Source organism: Xenopus laevis, chromosome 2S, assembly GCF_017654675.1.
Source record: "Xenopus laevis strain J_2021 chromosome 2S, Xenopus_laevis_v10.1, whole genome shotgun sequence".
In the NCBI taxonomy this organism is placed as follows: Eukaryota; Metazoa; Chordata; class Amphibia; order Anura; family Pipidae; genus Xenopus; species Xenopus laevis.
In genome coordinates this window covers 51,807,452-51,827,462 of record NC_054374.1, presented here as the reverse complement: position 1 = coordinate 51,827,462, position 20,011 = coordinate 51,807,452, and the positions used below count along the sequence as shown (strand labels likewise).

The 20,011-nt window shown below is 37.9% G+C and overlaps 1 protein-coding gene across 1 annotated transcript in view; it reads left to right on the top strand.

The window, feature by feature from the left end:
- cldn34.S (claudin 34 S homeolog) overlaps positions 1–17,006 on the top strand; it is a 30,237-nt gene extending 13,231 nt beyond the window's left edge. The window contains exons 3-5 of the mRNA XM_018249240.2: positions 7–67; positions 715–773; positions 15,410–17,006. Coding sequence (XP_018104729.1) covers positions 15,481–16,260 — 780 coding nt within the window. The 5' untranslated portion in view covers positions 7–67; positions 715–773; positions 15,410–15,480 and the 3' untranslated portion in view covers positions 16,261–17,006. The remainder of the gene's footprint in view (positions 1–6; positions 68–714; positions 774–15,409) is intronic.
- Positions 17,007–20,011: the final 3,005 nt, after the last annotated feature.

Here is a 20,011-nt window from a genome sequence, read left to right as displayed (position 1 = left end):
TTTCAGGGATATTAAGTCCGTTGATATTCAACGAAATTACCTTGGTGTCAGCCATTAAACGTGTTGGGTAAGTACTGCATTTTCCTTTTTAGAAAACCAGAACTAATAGTGTTCCATCTACCCTTGGATATTTGGACAATATATCAGTATTGTATACTCATAAGAAATTGTAGATCAATGACATGTCTATGAAAAACCATGAACTTACAAAACAAAACTTTTAGACGATTGAACTTTATCAACATTGGGGTGATTTAAGCCTGTTACAATGGCTATTTTGTGACAGGTGTAACCATTATACCTGTCAAAACCCCTGGGGGGATGGTATACCTTTTGACTGAAGCCTAAATGGGCCATAAGTTTGTTACCGGGAAGATGTGTAGAAACAGATTTAAAATAAGCTGCAAATTTTCTGCAACTTGTGTTAGTATTTCTCAGTGGACGTAGGATCTTAATTTAATATCACATCATCAGTAATATTCCTAGGAGATCCATCTGCATCGGGCTATATAACCATTGGCTAATAAACATATCAAAAACATTTTAATGTATTAAACAGTCACATAATAACAAGATATATATTTGTGGTGATAGTTACGATAATGATGATCCTTTAGCAGGAAAAGAGTTTAAAATAAAGTTCTGAAAACAGTCACTCATCTCGTCCTTTTCTTTTTTCTGGTGTCATCTTATTCTTCTTCTTCTTGCTTTTAGGTGACTCAACTTCGGTCCAATCTTCTCGCTGCGGCAATTCCGGAATTTTAGGAGACAAGGTAAGTTTAATCCATTCTGACAAGTCCGGTTCTTTAATTCCACATGATTGGCAAGATTGTGGAATATCCTCAGGGCTAGATAATGTTACTGTTGTTCCATCTCTGGTGACTTGTAAGCCAAAAGGGTAAGTCCATCTGTAGAGCAGTCTTTTATTTTTCAAATTAGCAACAAGTGGCTGTATCAGTCTGCGTTGCTGCAGGGTGTGCCATGAAAGGTCCTGTAGTATGATAATATCAGCGTCCATAAAGGTGATAGTTTTTGATTTCCTCGCTTTGGCCAAAATCTCAGAAGAGATTTACGCTAAACCTAGTCAGACAGCATATAATGTCTCTTGGTTTATCTTTTGCGGCTCCTTGTGGTTTAAGAGCTCTGTGTGCTCTTTCAAGATCAATTGCAAAAGTGTCAGCCTTTCTCCAATATTTGCCTGAATAACTGCGTCACTTTGGCCTGAAGGTTGTCTTCTTCAATTAACTCAGGTATGCCTCTGATCCAGAGTTTTTTTTCTGCACCCCCTATTATCAATGTCATCAACGCGCCTTTGCAAAGCCACAATAGTTTTAGTGTGGTGGTTGTTTGCACATGTTCATGTCTCTTGTCTGATTCTGAGAGCCATGAGTGTATAGTTGCAATGTCTGCTTTTATAATACTAATTTCTTCCTTAAGGGTAGTTTTAAAGTGTGTAATCATGTCTGGCAGTTCTGACTTTGTTGGTATGGATTTCAAGTGAGCCAAAGTTACTTTCTCTGTACTTAACAGATTTGCTGTCAGAATCATCGATGGGTCTGCATTCACTGTGATGCGCAGCCATTTTCGATCCCTGTTGCATGCGTTCACGTTCTGAGGAGACAAAGTACTGCTTCAGTAATCTTTGTTAGTAATCCGATTTGTTGTTTTTGTTTTCTTCACCGCTGTGTTCTTTTGTTTTACCGTGTTTGCCCATCACAGCCGTCCACGTTGAGCATTTCCCGGCAGGGCCGGAACTATGGGTAGGCAGAAGAGGCAGTTGCCTAGGGCGCAATGATTGGGGGGCGCTGGACAGCTACCTCTTCTGTCTACCCCTAGACCGAACCCACCTGGAAATCTGTTTGCAGTAAGCGCCGCACGCTCGAGTGAACGCCTTTACTGTGCATGTGCGCCGGAATGCCTTTACTGCCCATGCGCAAGTGACGGGAGAAAGGAAGGGGCGAGCAGGCTGGCTGGGCTGCTTAGGGCGCTTGGCCTGCCTCTGTTTCCCGGTAACTGGCCTAAGAGCACTGCATTCATGCGATCGTCAAGATCGGTAGTTAGCCACGCCCCCAGTGCAATAAATTATTATGCAATTTTTAGTGCACTCCCCCATTGATGATTTAAGATTAAGGCACCTAAAAAGTTTATTTTAATACTTATCTTAGTATCAATTGATAGATGTGAAATCATATAGTTTATAAAATATACAGTCTGATATTCTGATGTCAGCTTCTAAATATAGATGTTGAGTAACATATAAATAGCTAAACCCTACAAAAAAGGTGATGGAAAATGACTCACTTCCTTTTATGTAGATCGATGAGTTGTGTATAATCAGCACGATTGCTGTCGGTTGTGTACTAATATCTGAAAAAAGAGATATCAACAAACACAAATAACATTTAAAAAAACCTGCACAGATTTGGAAGCCATTTTTAAAGTGGATCTAACTCTTCCTTAAAGGAACAGTAACACAAAAAAACAGAAAGTGTTTTAAAGTAAAGAAAATATCATGTAGTGTTGCCCTGCACTGGTAAAACTGCTGTGTCTGCTTCAGAAACACTACTATTGTTTATATAATTAAGCTACTGTGTAGCCATGGGGGCAGCCATTCAAATGAGAAAAGGCTCAAGTTACACAGCAGATGGCAGATAAGCTCTGTAGAACATAATGTTATCTGTTATCCATTACTTATCCTGTGCAATATAGCCGTTTTTCAATTTCCGCCATTGCTACTCAGCAGCTTGTTTATATGAACTATTGTAGTGTTTCTGAAGTAAACAGATCAGTTTTACCAGTGCAGGGCAACACTACATGATATTTTCATTACTTTAAAACACTTTCAGTTTTTGGTGTTACTGTTCCTTTAAGCCAGCCCCATTGTCAGCCTCATTGCTCCCCTAGTTATCTAAAGATCATATCTAAAGATCATCGATTGAAGAGAATACACCAGTGAGAATGCTGTTTATCAGCAATGCCAGACACAAATATGGAGATTACTGTGTCATTTTGGCTGTATGCTATTACACTGTAATCAAACATGAGGTGGGAGGGAATACTGCAGTTTAGATATCCTGTGAAAGGTGAACTGTTTAAACTTCCAGATCCGTGAATAGAGAACATGGAACCTTACACAGATTAGGTGAATTTCTCACTGGCATACATTTTAATGATGTCACTAACTCCGTAGGAAGGTTTTATCAAACAACGCACCAGATTTAAGCTGATGAAAAAAAAGTCTTCATATCCCCTTAAGAGGGGTTGTTCACCTCTGGGTTAACTTTTAGTATGATGTAGAGAATGATATTCTAAGACAATTTTCAATTGTAGTTATTTAGCTTTTTAGTTTGCAAGTTCATCAATCTGGATGCTAGGGCCTAATAATAATAATAATAGACTAGAATATTAATAGGAGAGGGTCCAAATAGAAAGATGAGTAGTAAAAAGTAGCAATGCAAATTAGAAGTCAGCACTCACCCATAGGGTATATTCGATGCAGGTGCAGGTCTGAGGTGGCCACTTCCACCCGTTCTGTGAACAATTTCGATAAACAGACAGCACCACACTTGAGGTAAATTCTTAAAAGGCCTTTATTCCAAAAGGGCTTATTTCAGGATAAACAAACAGCAGCGACGTTTCAGGCTCACACTCGCCTTTTTTCAAGCTACTGAGCACACATTGATGCAGGTATTTTATACCTTCTAACACACCGCCATCTAGTGGCTAATCACAATGTCAATGACACAGCTGCATTCACTTACAATGATCATATATATCTACAATGTTACAACTTAAGTATAAAACAATGTATCAAACACATCCATCTTGTTAAGCTATTGGGACCTGGCCACTGATACATCAATCTGCTTGCCTGTAACGACAAATGTATAACAAAATAGTGTTTCTTAAAAATTATTATATACAATAAAAAGCTAACGAAAGATTTTATGCAATTCATACTCTCTATTTAGTCCAGAGGGGGTGAGATTGCCTAATGTACGAATCCACATGGCTTCCCTCTTAAGTAGTTCTTTTTGTCTATCCCCCCGTCGGTGAAGTCTGGGTACCTGATCTACCACCTGGTATTTCAATTGTTGGACCCCATGTCCTTTCTCAACAAAATGGCAGGCAACTGCCTGTTCTATCTTTTTGGTTTTAATCGCGGACTTGTGTTCGCGTATACGATCTTTTACCATGCGGGACGTTTGCCCCATGTACTGCAAGCCACACGGGAATTTAATCACATAGATCACGAATGTTGAAGAGCAGGTGAAATGTCCCTTAATTTTTATCGGGTACCCTTGTGTGAGTGGTAAATCACTTCACCCCGTTGACAATTGGAGCAACAATTGCATGCTAAGCAGGGGAAAGTGCCATTTTTTACAGGTCTAAGTACTTGCTGCGTATCCTTAATGTCTCCAATATCTGATCTAACTACACTAGACCCCACTGTTTTACTCTTTTTAAAGGCCATAATTGGCAGTAACTTAAATTCTCGGACATTAGGGATGCCATCTCTCAGCAACCCCCAGTGTTTCTGCACGATCTTAGTGATATGTGAGGACAGTGGATTATATCTAGAGACAAAAGTCAAGCGCCCACCCTCTTTCGGTTTGCCTCCTATTCGGGGCTTTCTCTTGGGCCCACTGTTCTTTCAACAGGGCAAGTGGGTATCCTCTCTCTTGGAATTTAATGGTCATCTCATCCATTCTTTCCTTGAGGGTGCTTTGGTCAGAAACGATACGCTTTACCCTTGTGAATTGAGACTTAGGTAAAGATTTTTTAATATGCGGCGGATGAAATGAATTAAAATGAAGCATAGTGTTTTTATCAGTCGGTTTAACGTAAAGATCTTACCAAAGTACACCATCTCTCAAAATTATCAAAGTGTCCAGAAAGGGGATACAGTCAGTTTTAACATCAAGGGTAAACCTGATATGGGGTGATGCGCTATTAACCTCTTCAAAGAATTTGTCCAGAGTCCAACGTGGTCCCGTCCATATTGCAAAGATATCGTCAATAAAACGAACCCAATGCCAACAATATTTGCCGAAAAATTCATTGGTATATACGTTAATTTCTTCAAAATTGTTCATATAAATATTGGCATAGGACGGGGCCACGTTAGAACCCATCGCTGTTCCCCTTATCTGGAGAAAAAAATCATTTTGGAAAAGGACATAATTATTTTGTAGAACCATACATAAGCATTGCAGTATGAAATTTTTTTGGGCACCATCCATCGATACATCATGCGTCAGCTCGAGGCGGACAGCCTCCACACCCCCATCATTTGTCTCTAGATATAATCCACTGTCCTCACATATCACTAAGATCGTGCAGAAACACTGGGGGTTTCTGAGAGATGGCATCCCTAATGTCTGAGAATTTAAGTTACTGCCAATTATGGCCTTTAAAAAGAGTAAAACAGTGGGGTCTAGTGTAGTTAGATCAGATATTGGAGACATTAAGGATACGCAGCAAGTACTTAGACCTGTAAAAAATGGCACTTTCCCCTGCTTAGCATGCAATTGTTGCTCCAATTGTCAACGGGGTGAAGTGATTTACCACTCACACAAGGGTACCCGATAAAAATTAAGGGACATTTCACCTGCTCTTCAACATTCGTGATCTATGTGATTAAATGCCCGTGTGGCTTGCAGTACGTGGGGCAAACGTCCCGCATGGTAAAAGATCGTATACGCGAACACAAGTCCACGATTAAAACCAAAAAGATAGAACAGGCAGTTGCCTGCCATTTTGTTGAGAAAGGACATGGGGTCCAACAATTGAAATACCAGGTGGTAGATCAGGTACCCAGACTTCACCGACGGGGGGATAGACAAAAAGAACTACTTAAGAGGGAAGCCATGTGGATTCGTACATTAGGCAATCTCACCCCCTCTGGACTAAATAGAGAGTATGAATTGCATAAAATCTTTCGTTAGCTTTTTATTGTATATAATAATTTTTAAGAAACACTATTTTGTTATACATTTGTCGTTACAGGCAAGCGGATTGATGTATCAGTGGCCAGGTCCCAATAGCTTAACAAGATGGATGTGTTTGATACATTGTTTTATACTTAAGTTGTAACATTGTAGATATATATGATCATTGTAAGTGAATGCAGCTGTGTCATTGACATTGTGATTAGCCACTAGATGGCGGTGTGTTAGAAGGTATAAAATACCTGCATCAATGTGTGCTCAGTAGCTTGAAAAAAGGCGAGTGTGAGCCTGAAACATCGCTGCTGTTTGTTTATCCTGAAATAAGCCCTTTTGGAATAAAGGCCTTTTAAGAATTTACCTCAAGTGTGGTGCTGTCTGTTTATCGAAATTGCAGTAAAAAGTAGCAGCAACAATACATTTGTAGCCTTACAGAACATTTGTTTTTAGATGGGGTCATCTAAAAACTAAAAGCCCATTTGAAAGCTGGAAACAGTCCGAAGGAGAAGACAATTTATTTAAAAAAAACATTAAAATAAAATGGGGAGGAAAGCTCTGAACTGGAATGTATGGAGCAGGCTGATTCTCAGAGCACCCTGGGAGGCAGTGGCTCTAATACAGGTGGTGGGGGGAGTGCAAGGAAGGAAAGGTGGGTTCTAGTGGATAGGGTAATCTTTCGTAAGGACCCTTCATGCCGAACAGTCTGCTGCTTGCCCGGTGATAGTGGTCGACATGTGGTGGAATGAGTGGACAGATTATTGGGAGGGGCTGGGGAAGACCCGGCAGTCTTGACACACATAGGTACCAATGACAAAGTTAAAGCAGGTTGTGAAGTCCTCAAGAACAATTTTAAAAAATTGGGTGTAAAGATAAAACTAGGTGTAAAAAAAAAAAGTAAACTAGGTAGGAATGGTGAGGACAGCGGGAGCTTAGGGAGATTAATGTGTGGCTGAGAGATTGGTGTGGGGAAGAGTGTTTTAGATTTTTGGAGAACTGGGCTGATTTCTCAGTTGGCTGTAGGCTCTTTGCTAGGGATGGGATACACCTCAATGATAGTGGTGCAGCTGTTTTGGGGGAGAAGATGGCTTGAAGATTGGAGGAGATTTTAAACTATGCATGGGGGGGAGGGTTCAGTAAAAGATTCATTGGAAGACAGGTTAGATGAGGTAGTGGGCAAAGGAAGGGGAAATGGGGAGGAGATTTGGTTGGGGGTACTGTTAAGGATAGGAAAGACAACATGTCATTTGACCATTATGGTACCAGCATTAAATATATGTTTAAATGCAAGGAGTCTGACTGGTAAAATGGGAGAGCTGGAGGTGCTGGTGCTGGAGGGAAAATATGATTGGTGTGGCCGAAACATGGCTGAATGAGTTGCATGACTGGGCAGTTAATATCAGCGGCTATACTTTGTTTCAGAAGGACAGAGGCAATAGAAAAGGAGGAGGGGTGTGTTTGTTTGTTAGGCAGGATTTAAAAGCTTATGTAAAGGAAGAGGTTATGTTAGAAAATGAGGGGGCAGAAGTCTTATAAATGTAGTTCTTCACCAATTGTAAAGAGTCCAGCAAATTAGACCCCCTAATGTAAGTGAGGAGGAGGAGGCTTAACTCCTGATGCAAATAGAAAAGGGTGCTAGTTTGGGTAAAGTAATGGGGATTTTAATTACCTAAATATTGACTGGAGCAACAGTACTGCCAGATCAGTTAATGGGAACAAGTTTATAAACTTGTTGCATGACAATTTTATGGCACAGGTTGTTGAGAAGCCAACCAGATCTAATGATCTCAAATGACCCAGAAATGTGCAAGTCATTGAACCCCTGGGTAATAGTGACCATAATGTTATATCATTTAATGTCTGGTGCAAAAAAGAAACATACATTGGGGCAACAAAAACCATGAATTTCAGAAAAGCTAATCGGAAAGGGTTTTTTACAGTGAAAGCTGTGAAGATGTGGGATTCTCTCCCTGAATCAGTTGTACAGGCTGATAAATTAGATAGCTTTAAGAAGGGGTTGGATGGCTTTTTAGCAAGTGAGGGAATACAGCTCATAGCTCATAGTACCAGTTGATACAGGGACTAGTCCGATTGTCAGGAAGAATTTTTTCTTCAATTTGGAGAGCCTTAAGATGGGTTGCCTTCCTCTGGATCAACTAAAAGGTTGAACTTGATGGACGTGGTCTTTTTTCAACCTTACTTACTATGTTACTATGTATTGGACCTCACTTAAATAACTGAATCCATTAAAAACAAAATCTAACAAAATAACTGCCTTTTGCAAATTCTGCATGTGTAGATACAAGATTTCTGGTGATTTTAATAGAGTAAACTCTAATACATCTTCTAGGCAAAAGTAGCCCCCTTATAAGATATATTGGATTATTCATCTGACACCAAACTGCTACATGAAGAGAGAATAAAGAGAAAAAGATGCTGAGAGAGGGATAGTGAAGATAAACTTGATTATTTCAGAAAGGATGGATTTTTGTGATAGTTCCCCTTTAAATTAATGATGTAGATCGTGATATTCCGAGACAATTTGCAGTTGTTTTTCATGTTTTATTATTTATTGTTTTTGAGTTATTTATTGCAATTTCAGCAATCTGGTTGCTTGGGACCAAATTACCATAGTAACTATGCATTGATTTGAAGTAGCGACTGGAATATGAATAGAAGAGGGACAGAATAGAAAGAGGATTTATTAAAAGCAATAACAATAAATATATAGCCTTACAGAGCATTTGTTTTTAGAGGGGGTCAGTGACCCTCATTTGAAAGCTGGTAGGAATAAGAAAAAAAGGCAAATAATTCAAATACTATAAAAAAGAAAAAATTAAGGGAAAGAAAAGTTGCTCGGAATTAGCCATTCTGTAACATACTGAAAGTCAAGATAAATTATTTGTTATGATTTTGGCAAGCCACTGGAAATTCTGAATGCTACTCCCAGCAGATGTCACTCACATACTTTGCGCATATTACATTTTTTTATTTCATTCCAAACCTCCATAAAGTCTATTGGTCAAACACATAGCTTAAAGGGGTGGTTCACCTTTGAGATTACTTTTAGTATGATGTAGAGAGTGATATTCTGAGAGAATTTTCAATTGGTTTTCATTTTTTATTATTTGTGGTTTTTGAGTTATTTAGCTTTTCATTCAGCAGCTCTTCACTTTGCATTCTAAGTAATCTGGTTGCTAGGGTGCAAAATTCCATAGCAACCATGCAATGATTTGAATAAGAGACTGGAATATGAATAGGAGAGGAGCTGAATAGAAAGATCAGGAATATCAAGTAGCAATAGCAATATATTTGTAGCCTTACAGAGCATTTGCATTTTAGACAGGAGTCAGCGACGCCCATTTGAAAGCTGGAAAGAGTCAGAGGAAAAAGGCAAATAACTATAAAACTATAAAAAATAAAAAATTAAAAACAATTGAAAAGTTGCTTAGCATTGGCAATTCTATAACATACTAAAAGTTGCCTTAAAGGTGAACCACCCCTTTAAATGGGAACTTCACAAAAATGTAACTTAAGCTTTTTTCATTTCAAGCAACTTGGCAATATACATCAATTAAAAACATGCAGACACAAAATATGAAAGATAATCTGGAATAGTATATAATATTTCTCAATGTAGTTTAATACAGGTATGTGCAAGCAACTGAACTTTCTTATCAGCATACTAGCCTGGGGCTGCACAGATCCCCTAACTTGACTCTACCATGTATAGTGCTAGGAACAAATGACATCAGACTTTAGTCACTTTGCTGGAGACAAAGGGAGAAGTGAGAACCTGCATAATTTCCAATTTTAGACTTTTATAATAGGTAACATGCAAATGCTGGTTCCATAACCAAATCGAATGGTTTCTGAAACTTATCTGAAGTGTATGGACCATAGAAAACATACCTTCAATTATATTTCCAAGTTAGAGGCATTTTTTCAGTGAAACTAGCCATTCTGTGTTGGGTGTAAAAATGTGTTTCAAGCTAAAAGGGGTGGTTAATTAAAGGAGAAATCAACCTGTGGGGGAAAAAAACCTACCCCCCACCCCAGGTAGCCCTTCCTCCCTCTTTCCCCCAGGATAATAAACCCCCTGGGAGATGCCCCATACTCCATACTCCCTTGGCGCAGATTCTTCCAGCGAAGTTCCATGTGTCCATCCTCTGCATCCTCTGTAAGCTGACTGAGAGATCTGCAATTTCCGTGTAATTTTGCGCATGTGCAGTTGTCGCAAACTGCTCCAACTGCGCATGCGCAGAAATACCGATCAGCTTACAAAGGAGCCGGAAGATGGGGTGGGGGGTAGGGGTTTTTTTCCCCACAGGTTGATTTCTCTCTTAAAAGATATGTAAACCTTTAAATTAAGTGAATGTAAGATTGATGATGGTGCTATTTATAAGTACTTTTGCAATGTATATTGATTCATTATTATTATTTTTTTAATTTGAAGATAGAGTAAAAGATACATGTGCTGTTAAGATTAATTAATTTTGTTACAACCATGACACCTGCTGGTCATTTCCCAACCATTCTGACCACCAAGCAGTCAATAAAGTTGTCAGGAGCTACTCTGATGTTCTTCTAGTTAGGAAAAAAATTAGAAACCTTTCTCAAAATGATCCTAATGGTCAGAACGGTTGGAAAATGACCAGCAGGTGGCACATTCATATCAACAATTCAAGTATCCTTGACATTAAAAACAAAATAAAAATTAAATTTACTTTGCAAAAGTTCTTAAAATTGCACCCACGTAAATTCTACATTTGCTTATTTTAAAAGTTTACTTATCCTTTTAGCATGTTATAGAATTGCCCATTCTAAGCAACTTTTCAATTGGTCTTTATTTACATAGTAACATAATAGTTAGACTAGTCCCTGGATCAACTTGTACTATGAGCTATCTTCCATAACCATGTATTCCCTCACTTGCTAAAAAGCCATCCAACCCCTTCTTAAAGCTATCTAATGTATCAGCCAGTACATGTGATTCAGGGAGAGAATTCCAAAACCCCTTCAGAATATTTAGGAGAAACCTCTTTTCTTCTAATCAGAATGGGTGACCTTGTGTCCGCTGGAAAGACCTACTGGTAAATAAAGCATTAGAGAGATTATTATAAGCTCCTCTTATATATTAAGCGCCTCTATTGTGAACATCCCAAATTTGGTCAGTCTTTCCACATAGCTAAGATTTTCCATACCTTTTACTAGCTTAGTTGCCCTTCTCTGTACCCTCTCTAATACAATAATGTCCTGTTTGAGAAATGGAGACCAAAACTGTACGGCATATTCTAGATGGGGCCTTACCAGTGCTCTATAAAGTGGAAGAATGACCGCTTCCTGCCGTGAATCAATGCCCAATGCCTTTTAATACAGCTCAAGACCTTATTTGCCATTGATGCTGCTGACTGGCATTGCTTGCTACAGCCAAGTTTATCATCTACAAGGTCTCCAAGGTCATTTTCCATAATGGATTTGCCTAGTGCAGTCCCATTAAGGGTATAAGTGGCTTGGATATTTTTACATCCCAGGTGTATGACTTTACATTTATCAACATTGAATCTCATTTGCCACTTAGCTGCCCAGATTGCCAGCTTGTAAAGATCGTGTTGCAAGGATGCCACATCCTGGATGGAATTAATTGGGCTGGATAGTTCTGTGTCATCTGCAAACACTGATACATTACTAAGAACACCCTCCCCTAAGTCATTAATGAACAAAATAAGTAAAAGTGGACCCAATACAGAGCCCTGAGGGACCCCATTAAGAACCTTACTCCAAGTAGAGAATGTACCAACAACCACACTCTGTACCCGATCCTGTAGCCAGTTTCCTATCCATGTGCAAATGACTTCATTAAGCCCAACAGACAATAGTTTAGAGGCACAGTATCAAAAGCTCTGGCAAAATCCAAATAGTTCACATCTACTGCCCCCCCACTGTCCAGAATCTTACTTACCTCATCATAAAAATCAATCAAATTTGCCTGACATGACCTATCCTTCATAAAGCCATGCTGATTGCTGCTCATTATGCCATTCACTAGGAAAACATTTTGAATGTGATCCCTTAACAAGCCTTCAAATAATTTGCCCACCACAGATGTCAAATTTACTGGCCTATAATTGCCAGGCTGAGATCGTAATCCCTTTTTAAATATTGTAATAACATCAGCTTTTCTCCAATCCATAGGCAGGATTCCAGATGAAAGCAAATCTGAGAAAATCAGACACAGTGGCTGGTCTAAAACTGAACTAAGCTCTCTTAGAACCCGGGGGTGTATGCCATCAAGCCCTGGAGCCTTGTTTACATTAATTTTATTAAAGCTTTATGAATCATATCCTGAGTCAGCCATTGACTAGATTGAGCTGAGCCATTTGTGCAGCTAAAAAGTGAGCATGGGAACTCTGACTCCTCTATTATATACACTGAAGAAAAGAACTGATTTAACACATTTGCCTTTTCTATATCTGTTACAACCATATTGGTACCGTTATTTAATGGAGCAACACGCTCAACCTGCATCTTTTTACTATTAATATGTTTTAAAAAACTTTAGGGTTAGTTTTCACCTCCACCGCAATTAACTCTTCATTTCCATTCTTTGCCTTCCGGATTACAGTGTTTATATTCATCACCTGGGAAAGGAAGCCCCCCATAAAATATATTGGATCATTTATCTGACACCCAACTGCTGAATGAAGACAGAATAAAGAGAAACAGATGCTGAGGGAGGGATAGTTAATATAAACTTGATTATTTCAGAAACAAAAAATAATTTTTAATTGATTGTATTTTGAAAGTTTCTTATTTCAGTATAAAGAAGCTTGAAATAAATTTAAATTTTCACGATAGTTCCCCTTTAACAATAAGATCCAATATATCTTATGGGGAGGCTTCCTTTCCTGATGAATTAGAGCTCATTAAAATAACTGATTCCAGAAAAAAGAAAATAACTGCCTTTTGCACAAATCCTGCATGTAGAGAGAGAGGATTTCTGGTCATTTAATAGAGTGAGCTCTAATACATCTTCTTCTAGGCAAATGGATCCCCCTTATAATACACAAAAGCCATGAATATCTTGTAAATTATATCCTTATAAACGGTGAGTAGTGATGTCATCAGTTATAAACGGTGAGTAGTGATGTAATTTCTGTCACATGACTCACTAAAATTTGTGTATTATAATAAATAAAGTACCCCCAATTTTAAAATATGAGGATATTATAAGTTACCTCGGAGTTCCATGACCTGTATAAAAACACTCGGCCTTCGGCCTCGTGTTTTTATATGGTCATGAAACTCCTTGGTAACTTATAATATCCTTATATTTTACAAGAGGGGGTACTTTATTCACTATATAAACCGGATCTAACTGTCAATGAATATCTTTACTCCCAACTACTGCATGAAGAGAGAATGAAGAGAAACAGATAGTAAAGATAAACTTGATTATTTCAGAAACAGTTCAATAATTTAAATTGATTGTATTTAGAAAGTTTATTTATTTCAGTATGCTGAAACTTATATTAAATTTTCATCTTGTGATAGTTCCGCTTTAAAGGTGAACAACTACTTTAATACATTGTTTTTACCTGTCTGGCACATCAGCTCTCCTTGAAAATGCAAGAATTCAATGTAATAGCACACCCAATTTAAAGAAAAATAAGTACATTTATTACAAAAAACAAATAATAAACAAAAAATAATAATAAAAAAGTAAGAAGGTGAACCCAACATGTTTCGACCTTAAGGGTCTTCCTCAGAGGCACAAATCAAACAAAAATCAAAAAGGATCTTTTTTATTATTATTTTTTGTTTATTTGTTTTTTCTAATAAATTTACTTATTTTTCTTTAAATTGGGTGTGCTATCTATTACTTTGAATTCTTGTCAATTTTTCCAGAGACCCTTATAGGGAGTCACCTATGGATTAGCACCCTATAATTCAATCTAAGGGTGTGCGCCTTCTCTCTTGATTTTATATATGTATTTCTCCTTGAAAATGCAGGTAGCTTTTCAGGCCAGAATTGCTCTTCATATGGGGAGGCACATTTATCAAGGGCCAAATTTTATATTCATGTGAGTTGTTTTTAACTCACATAAATTAGATTTTACTCGAAATTTGAACACTCTATTCTGTCTGTCTGTCTATTTATTTATAAAATAGATTATGTAAAATGTTACCGGCTTCAAAGCTCAAATCAAATTATAATCAAATCCGTCCAAACTCGATTCATATGTTGATGTCAAACAACTCCAAATTTGTCACTGCACCATTGACTTATACAGTAATTCGTCAGTTTTAGGTGGTGAATAGTCATATTTGAATTCTTAAAGGGCCAGAGTATGATAAAAAATTTTTTTTAAAGAACTCGAATCAAGTTTGGTTAATTCCCTAGTAGATTTTGACAGTTTTGACCATAAAAAAAATCAAAAATTCAAATCTTAAATTTGACCCTTAATGAATAGGCCCCCAGTGTTAGTGGGAGAACCTATTTTAACTTGTGGGGCTCCCCACTGACTACTGCAGGTTAGACCAATGGGCCAGTACAACCCTGCATCTGACTTTAACATGAATCCACCTATGAGTTACAGCTCACACTGTGTGCAATAAAGCGTTAAACCTCTTAGAAAAAACTGGGCATTGACTGAAATGAAATTTTTTTTCATGAAAATACTGTAAACCAATACCTTAGGGTTAGTTCACACAAGGAGATGCGGGGAGATTTTGTCGCCTGTTGACTAATAGCCTCTACTTCTGCACTGCGTTTTAAGAAGTCGCCCAAAGTTGCCTCCCGAGGAAACTTCGGGCGACTTCGGAAAACGCAACGCCGCGTGTGCTTTAGCGCAGGGACTTTTCATTATAGTGGATGGGAAGACACGCAGAGGCAGTTCGGGGAGATTGTCGCCCAGAAGAAGAGGCGATTAGTCTCCAGGCGAAAAAATCTCCCTGAATCTCCTCGTATGAACTAACCCTAATGGTACTCTGTTTAAGAATCCCGGAAATTGATAATATTGCTAAGTGTAAATTCAACTTAAATCCTACTTTTTTTTTTCCTTTGTTTTTTAGAGTGGAGCCAATTTGTACAGTCTATAAATGATTAAACATCAGCTTTTACATCTTTATAATCTAATTACTTTTAGTTTTCTGGTCCACACGCAACTGTTTCATTGTAGCCAGAGAATGTGAAATTAAATACATTTCATGTTAACGTAATAGATTATAATGAATGCTATTTTATCCTATCTGAACTTACTCAAGAAACATAAGCACAAACTATTCCACTGCTTACTAGTCTTACTAGTTGGAAATACGGAATGTCTCTTGGCAACTGAGCTACGTTATACATCTGAAAGGCATAGGTAGCAAGCAGAGCAAACATCGAAAGATCACAGAAAGCTTTTGTACTTTATGTTCATTGTTTTTTGCTATAATTTTAATTTTTTTTTTTTTTTCAGTGGTCAGTTGGTAACATCTATGATCAGGTGATGTGAGGGAAATTGTGACACAGCCACCAAGGAACTAGGTCATGCCCTACCTTGCACATACTGCAAATTCTCAACTTGCTGGGTTTGCATTTGCTACTGTCGGCTGGATATTGGGCTTAATCACTACTGGACTTGTACAATGGAGAGTTTGGTATGTGTCTAATGCCACCATAATTTCTTCTGGCATTGCTTGGATAGGCATCTGGCAAACTTGTTTCTTTAGGGATATACTAGTGTCTTCCAACCAAAAGGTAATGTACTGCCAGGAATTCAGTGTTCAGGATTCCTTTGTACCCCGGGAGATTTTCGTTGCGCAAGGACTCATGATAGTAGCTATTATCCTGGGGTCAGTAGGAAAAGCATTTAGCGTCTTTGGACTGAAGAATGTATATCAAGGTAGACCTAATGTAACTGTGATCCCAAGATGGTTTATTGCTGGAGGAGTGCTCACTATGCTGTCTAGTATGTGCATTATAATTCCAGTGACGTGGAACCTACATTCTGTTGTAAACAACTCCAGCATATATTTTCCAAGTTCCTATGACATTCCGTCCAGCCCAGAGAAACAGGAAGTTGGTGCTGCGATTACTGTTGGGATTGTGTCTGCTATTCTTCTGTTCATTAGTGGGGCTTTTTTTCTGTCTTACAAGTTGCCTTACAATTTGGATCCTAATGTCTTTCCATTGTCTTCAGATGATATACTTTGTGATGGTCTAAGTTTCACCACTAGTGAAACATCCAGGACTAGAAGCATTGCATCTAGAAGAAGTTCAAATCACATACTAAATTGTGATGGAATTCCTAATGAAGCTTTGAACTAGAGGAAAAGTTGTAAATTTATTTTTCTTTCTTTTGTTTGCTATTGTTTTCAACCTATGGTATAAAATACAACACAATTATTACAACATAGTTGCAAAATGATGTTATTTTTAGGGAAATTAAGATCACATTTTTATTTCAGTTTAAATACTTGTATTATATAACTATGTAAAATTATGTTGCAATGCTACAGGTTATTATGTTGTAATTACCGCACACCTGTAATTCACTTCTACTGCACTGGTGGTGCTGGCACTCTGTTGACCCGGCAAGGTCCCTTAGCAACACACATCAGGATAATGAAGGGAGGGTGTGCCCCCCAAAATGTTGATACTGTGGTAACACAATCAAAGGGGTAAGCTCCCCAATTGCAGAAAAATTGTGTGTGTGGATCCGTGAACAAAGTTTATTAATGCTACAGGTTAACCATTATTATTATTCTGGGAGAAACCAATGCACTGTGTTTGTTGCCTGTAATTTTATTATTCAATGTAAGTAGCCACAAAAAAAGGAAACACATTTACTAACACAGGCAAATTTGCTCCTGAACAATAAACTAAAGCAAAAAATCAGTAATTAGCTATATAAAGGAATGCAAAACCTTTTTTAGTGTGGGTTACTGCACTAGCGAACACCCTTGTCCCTCTTATATAAACGTCTATAAATAACAAGGAATTTGATTTTAAAATATTTGCTGCATTTTACTACCTGACTGCTGTGAGCCATATCATCTGCCATTGTTCAATAAAGAAGTTATTTGTTTGAACAATCACCCTGTTACTTTCAGCCTGATTGATCTGTGCACCAGGATCCAGCTCAGGGTAGGGTGCTTAAAGGGGCCAATGCACACTGCTGGGAGTTGCATGAAGTTGTCCACAGCCCAATGGTATCGGGGGTACACTGTAAGCCAGTCACACATCCTACACTACTTCTCGGGCCCACCCATGGGTGTACTGCATACAACAAATAAAGCACCCTTTGTGTAATAATAAATTGCTTTTATTTATTAGCTTTACACACACTTGTTCAAAAGCCACACAAGCCAGCAGTACATAGAGCAGAGCACAACACAATCTTTAGTCCCCCTGCAATATTAGCAGCAATTCTTCTGTCCAAGAATACATCTTGGTGCTTCCTAACGCCATAAGTTAAATCCCTACAATGCACATGAATCTGACCCCTGGGTAGTGAGTGTGCTGCTTGTTATTCCTTATAATGTGAAGTAAAGAAAGAATTGTTCAGTGTACCTTCCTAAAAAAGCAATACGTTTTCCAAACGAAAGAGGTGTGATTACCAAAATAATGTGTTATAGAAATGAAAAGAAGTAAAACCCCTCTCTATTCAATTGACCACCAATTAAAGAAAATTCAAATATTAGTGCAGCAGTGTCAGAGTTTATTAACAGTTTCGTTAACGGTTACTAACCCAGTGTTGCTTCAATTATTGGGCAGCCATTGCTGGGTTACCCAATAAAGTGCTATGTGCTAGGTGCTAATAATTCATTAGCAATTAAAAATCATGTAACAGGATTAATTAATATTGTGCTATAAAGTGCTAGTGCTTCAAATGAAATTAAGAAGTTAACTTAAATAACCAGGATTAAATTGACCCAGGTGAGATTAAAGTTAATTCATTATTATATATCACACATTAAAATCCATTCATTATAGAAGATTGTAAATAACTGATTAACTGTTAAAAAGTAAACTTTACTAAATTCATTAAAATTGCTGCAAATCAATTAAAGTAATCTTTGAAGACTGCATAAAAATTGGTGAGTAATAATTAATCCATACACCCCCGTTAAAGTTATAGGGTGTTAAAAAACGTTTGCATAAAATTATTCAAAGGAGACTAGCATTGAAAGAGAAAGGAGGAATAGGAAAATTGTTAGAGGTGGAGAAGTCCCAAGTTCTAGCTGCCTGTATTTTTCTAAGTCTGGGACCCCACACGGAGGAGAAAGTAGGTCACTGGGAATGTAGTCTCAATTTTACCTTGCTATCTTATAATTCGGAGAGCTAATCTTCCCTATAAAACTACAAATCCCACAGTGCCATTGGATAACAGGTAAGATTATAAAAGAAGAATCAATGCGGTCGCAAAGGTTTAAAATCAATAGGAAATTATTTTGCAATAGTAAAAATAAGGAAAGCGCCCAGGAGACTTCACAAAAAGCGCTTCCCAGTGTGCCAACACGTGTTTCGCCTGCTGGCTTTGTCAAGGCAAAATCTAAAAGTGACTCGTTTGGTGTGGTATCTTTATCACTTCCTGAATACAAAATCTCGCGATACTTGAAAATGAGATCTCGCAATGAGGTCTCGCGATACTTGGAAATGGGATCTCACGATGAGATCTCGCGATACTTGGAAATGGGATCTCACGATGAGATCTCGCAATACTTGGAAATGAGATCTCGCGATGAGATCTCGCGAGAGTTACATTGGGGAAGATATGTGTATATCGTTGCTAAGCGACGGTCACATTTCAGATGTATTTGGTTAAATCGATATATAACTCACTGGTATCTATAACAACCACCGGTATTTATTGAGGAAGAGATGTTAGTAAAACTTATTATTATTTATTACCAAGATTATTTAAATAAAATGTTAGTGGAATAGTGTCTACTATTAGAAGGAATTGATATGTTAAACCAAATACCTGAATCATGTTTATTAGAATAGTGTCTACTATTAGAAGGAATTGATATGTTAAACCAAATACCTGAATCATGTTTATTAAAGAAAAGCATTAAATAGTATATTTTCATTGATCCCATTGGGTGAAACTGAATTTAATTTGAAAATCCAATGTGTTTCCCGTTTGAGTAATTCTTGTTCCAGATCACCCCCTCTGATTCCCAATTGGATCTGTTCTATAGCCCAAAATTTAACATTGGAGGGGTTCATATTGTGATATTGTTTGAAATGACTTGCAACTGTGGATAATATTTTATCTGATTTACCTATTTTATCCGCATTTCTGATTGAACTGCAGTGTTGTTGTATTCTGAGTTTGAGCATCTGTGTTGTCATCCCGGATCGGATCTGTGGTCTATGGCCACCTTTACGGGCTCCCATATCTCACCTTCACTAACTTCCCTCTGTGCCTAGTTGAGGGTGTGTTGGAGGAGGGGCTGTAAGGGTTGTCTTCCTCAAAGCCAGTGGTTCCCTCCTGTTCGGTAAGTTTGACATGTTGTCTGTAGCAACCAGTTAGGTTTTTGCCATACATGGGATAACATGCTGAGTCCTGTACAGATGCATTAGCTGTGGACCTAACCCATGGATACCTGAATTAGCCATAATCACATTTTTTTTTAGGGAGGCCACCTTTGTTTTAGCCCCACACACTAACCAATAGGCTGCTAACTAGCTTAAATACAGCCTAGTGTGTATTCAAGGTGTGCCCATGTATGAGTAGAGTATGTTAAAGCCAGGTAAAATTTTATAATCAATGCATACCATGCAAAGGTATGCATATGTATGTATAGTAACATTTGGACTACAAATGTACCATGCTGATATGATATGCTGATTATATAGTGTAGTTATTTGTGATAGAAGTAGTTCAATTATCATATGGTACTACTATTAAAAATATATAAATATAAAAATACATATATTTCACTGCTAACAGCCTTTAAACACTACAAGTAAAACTGTGCTCATTATTTTCTTTTCTCATCATTTTTGATGGATCATATAGAGCAAGCTGCACTAGAATTACAGTTTGTGGGATGAATAAACTTCTCCA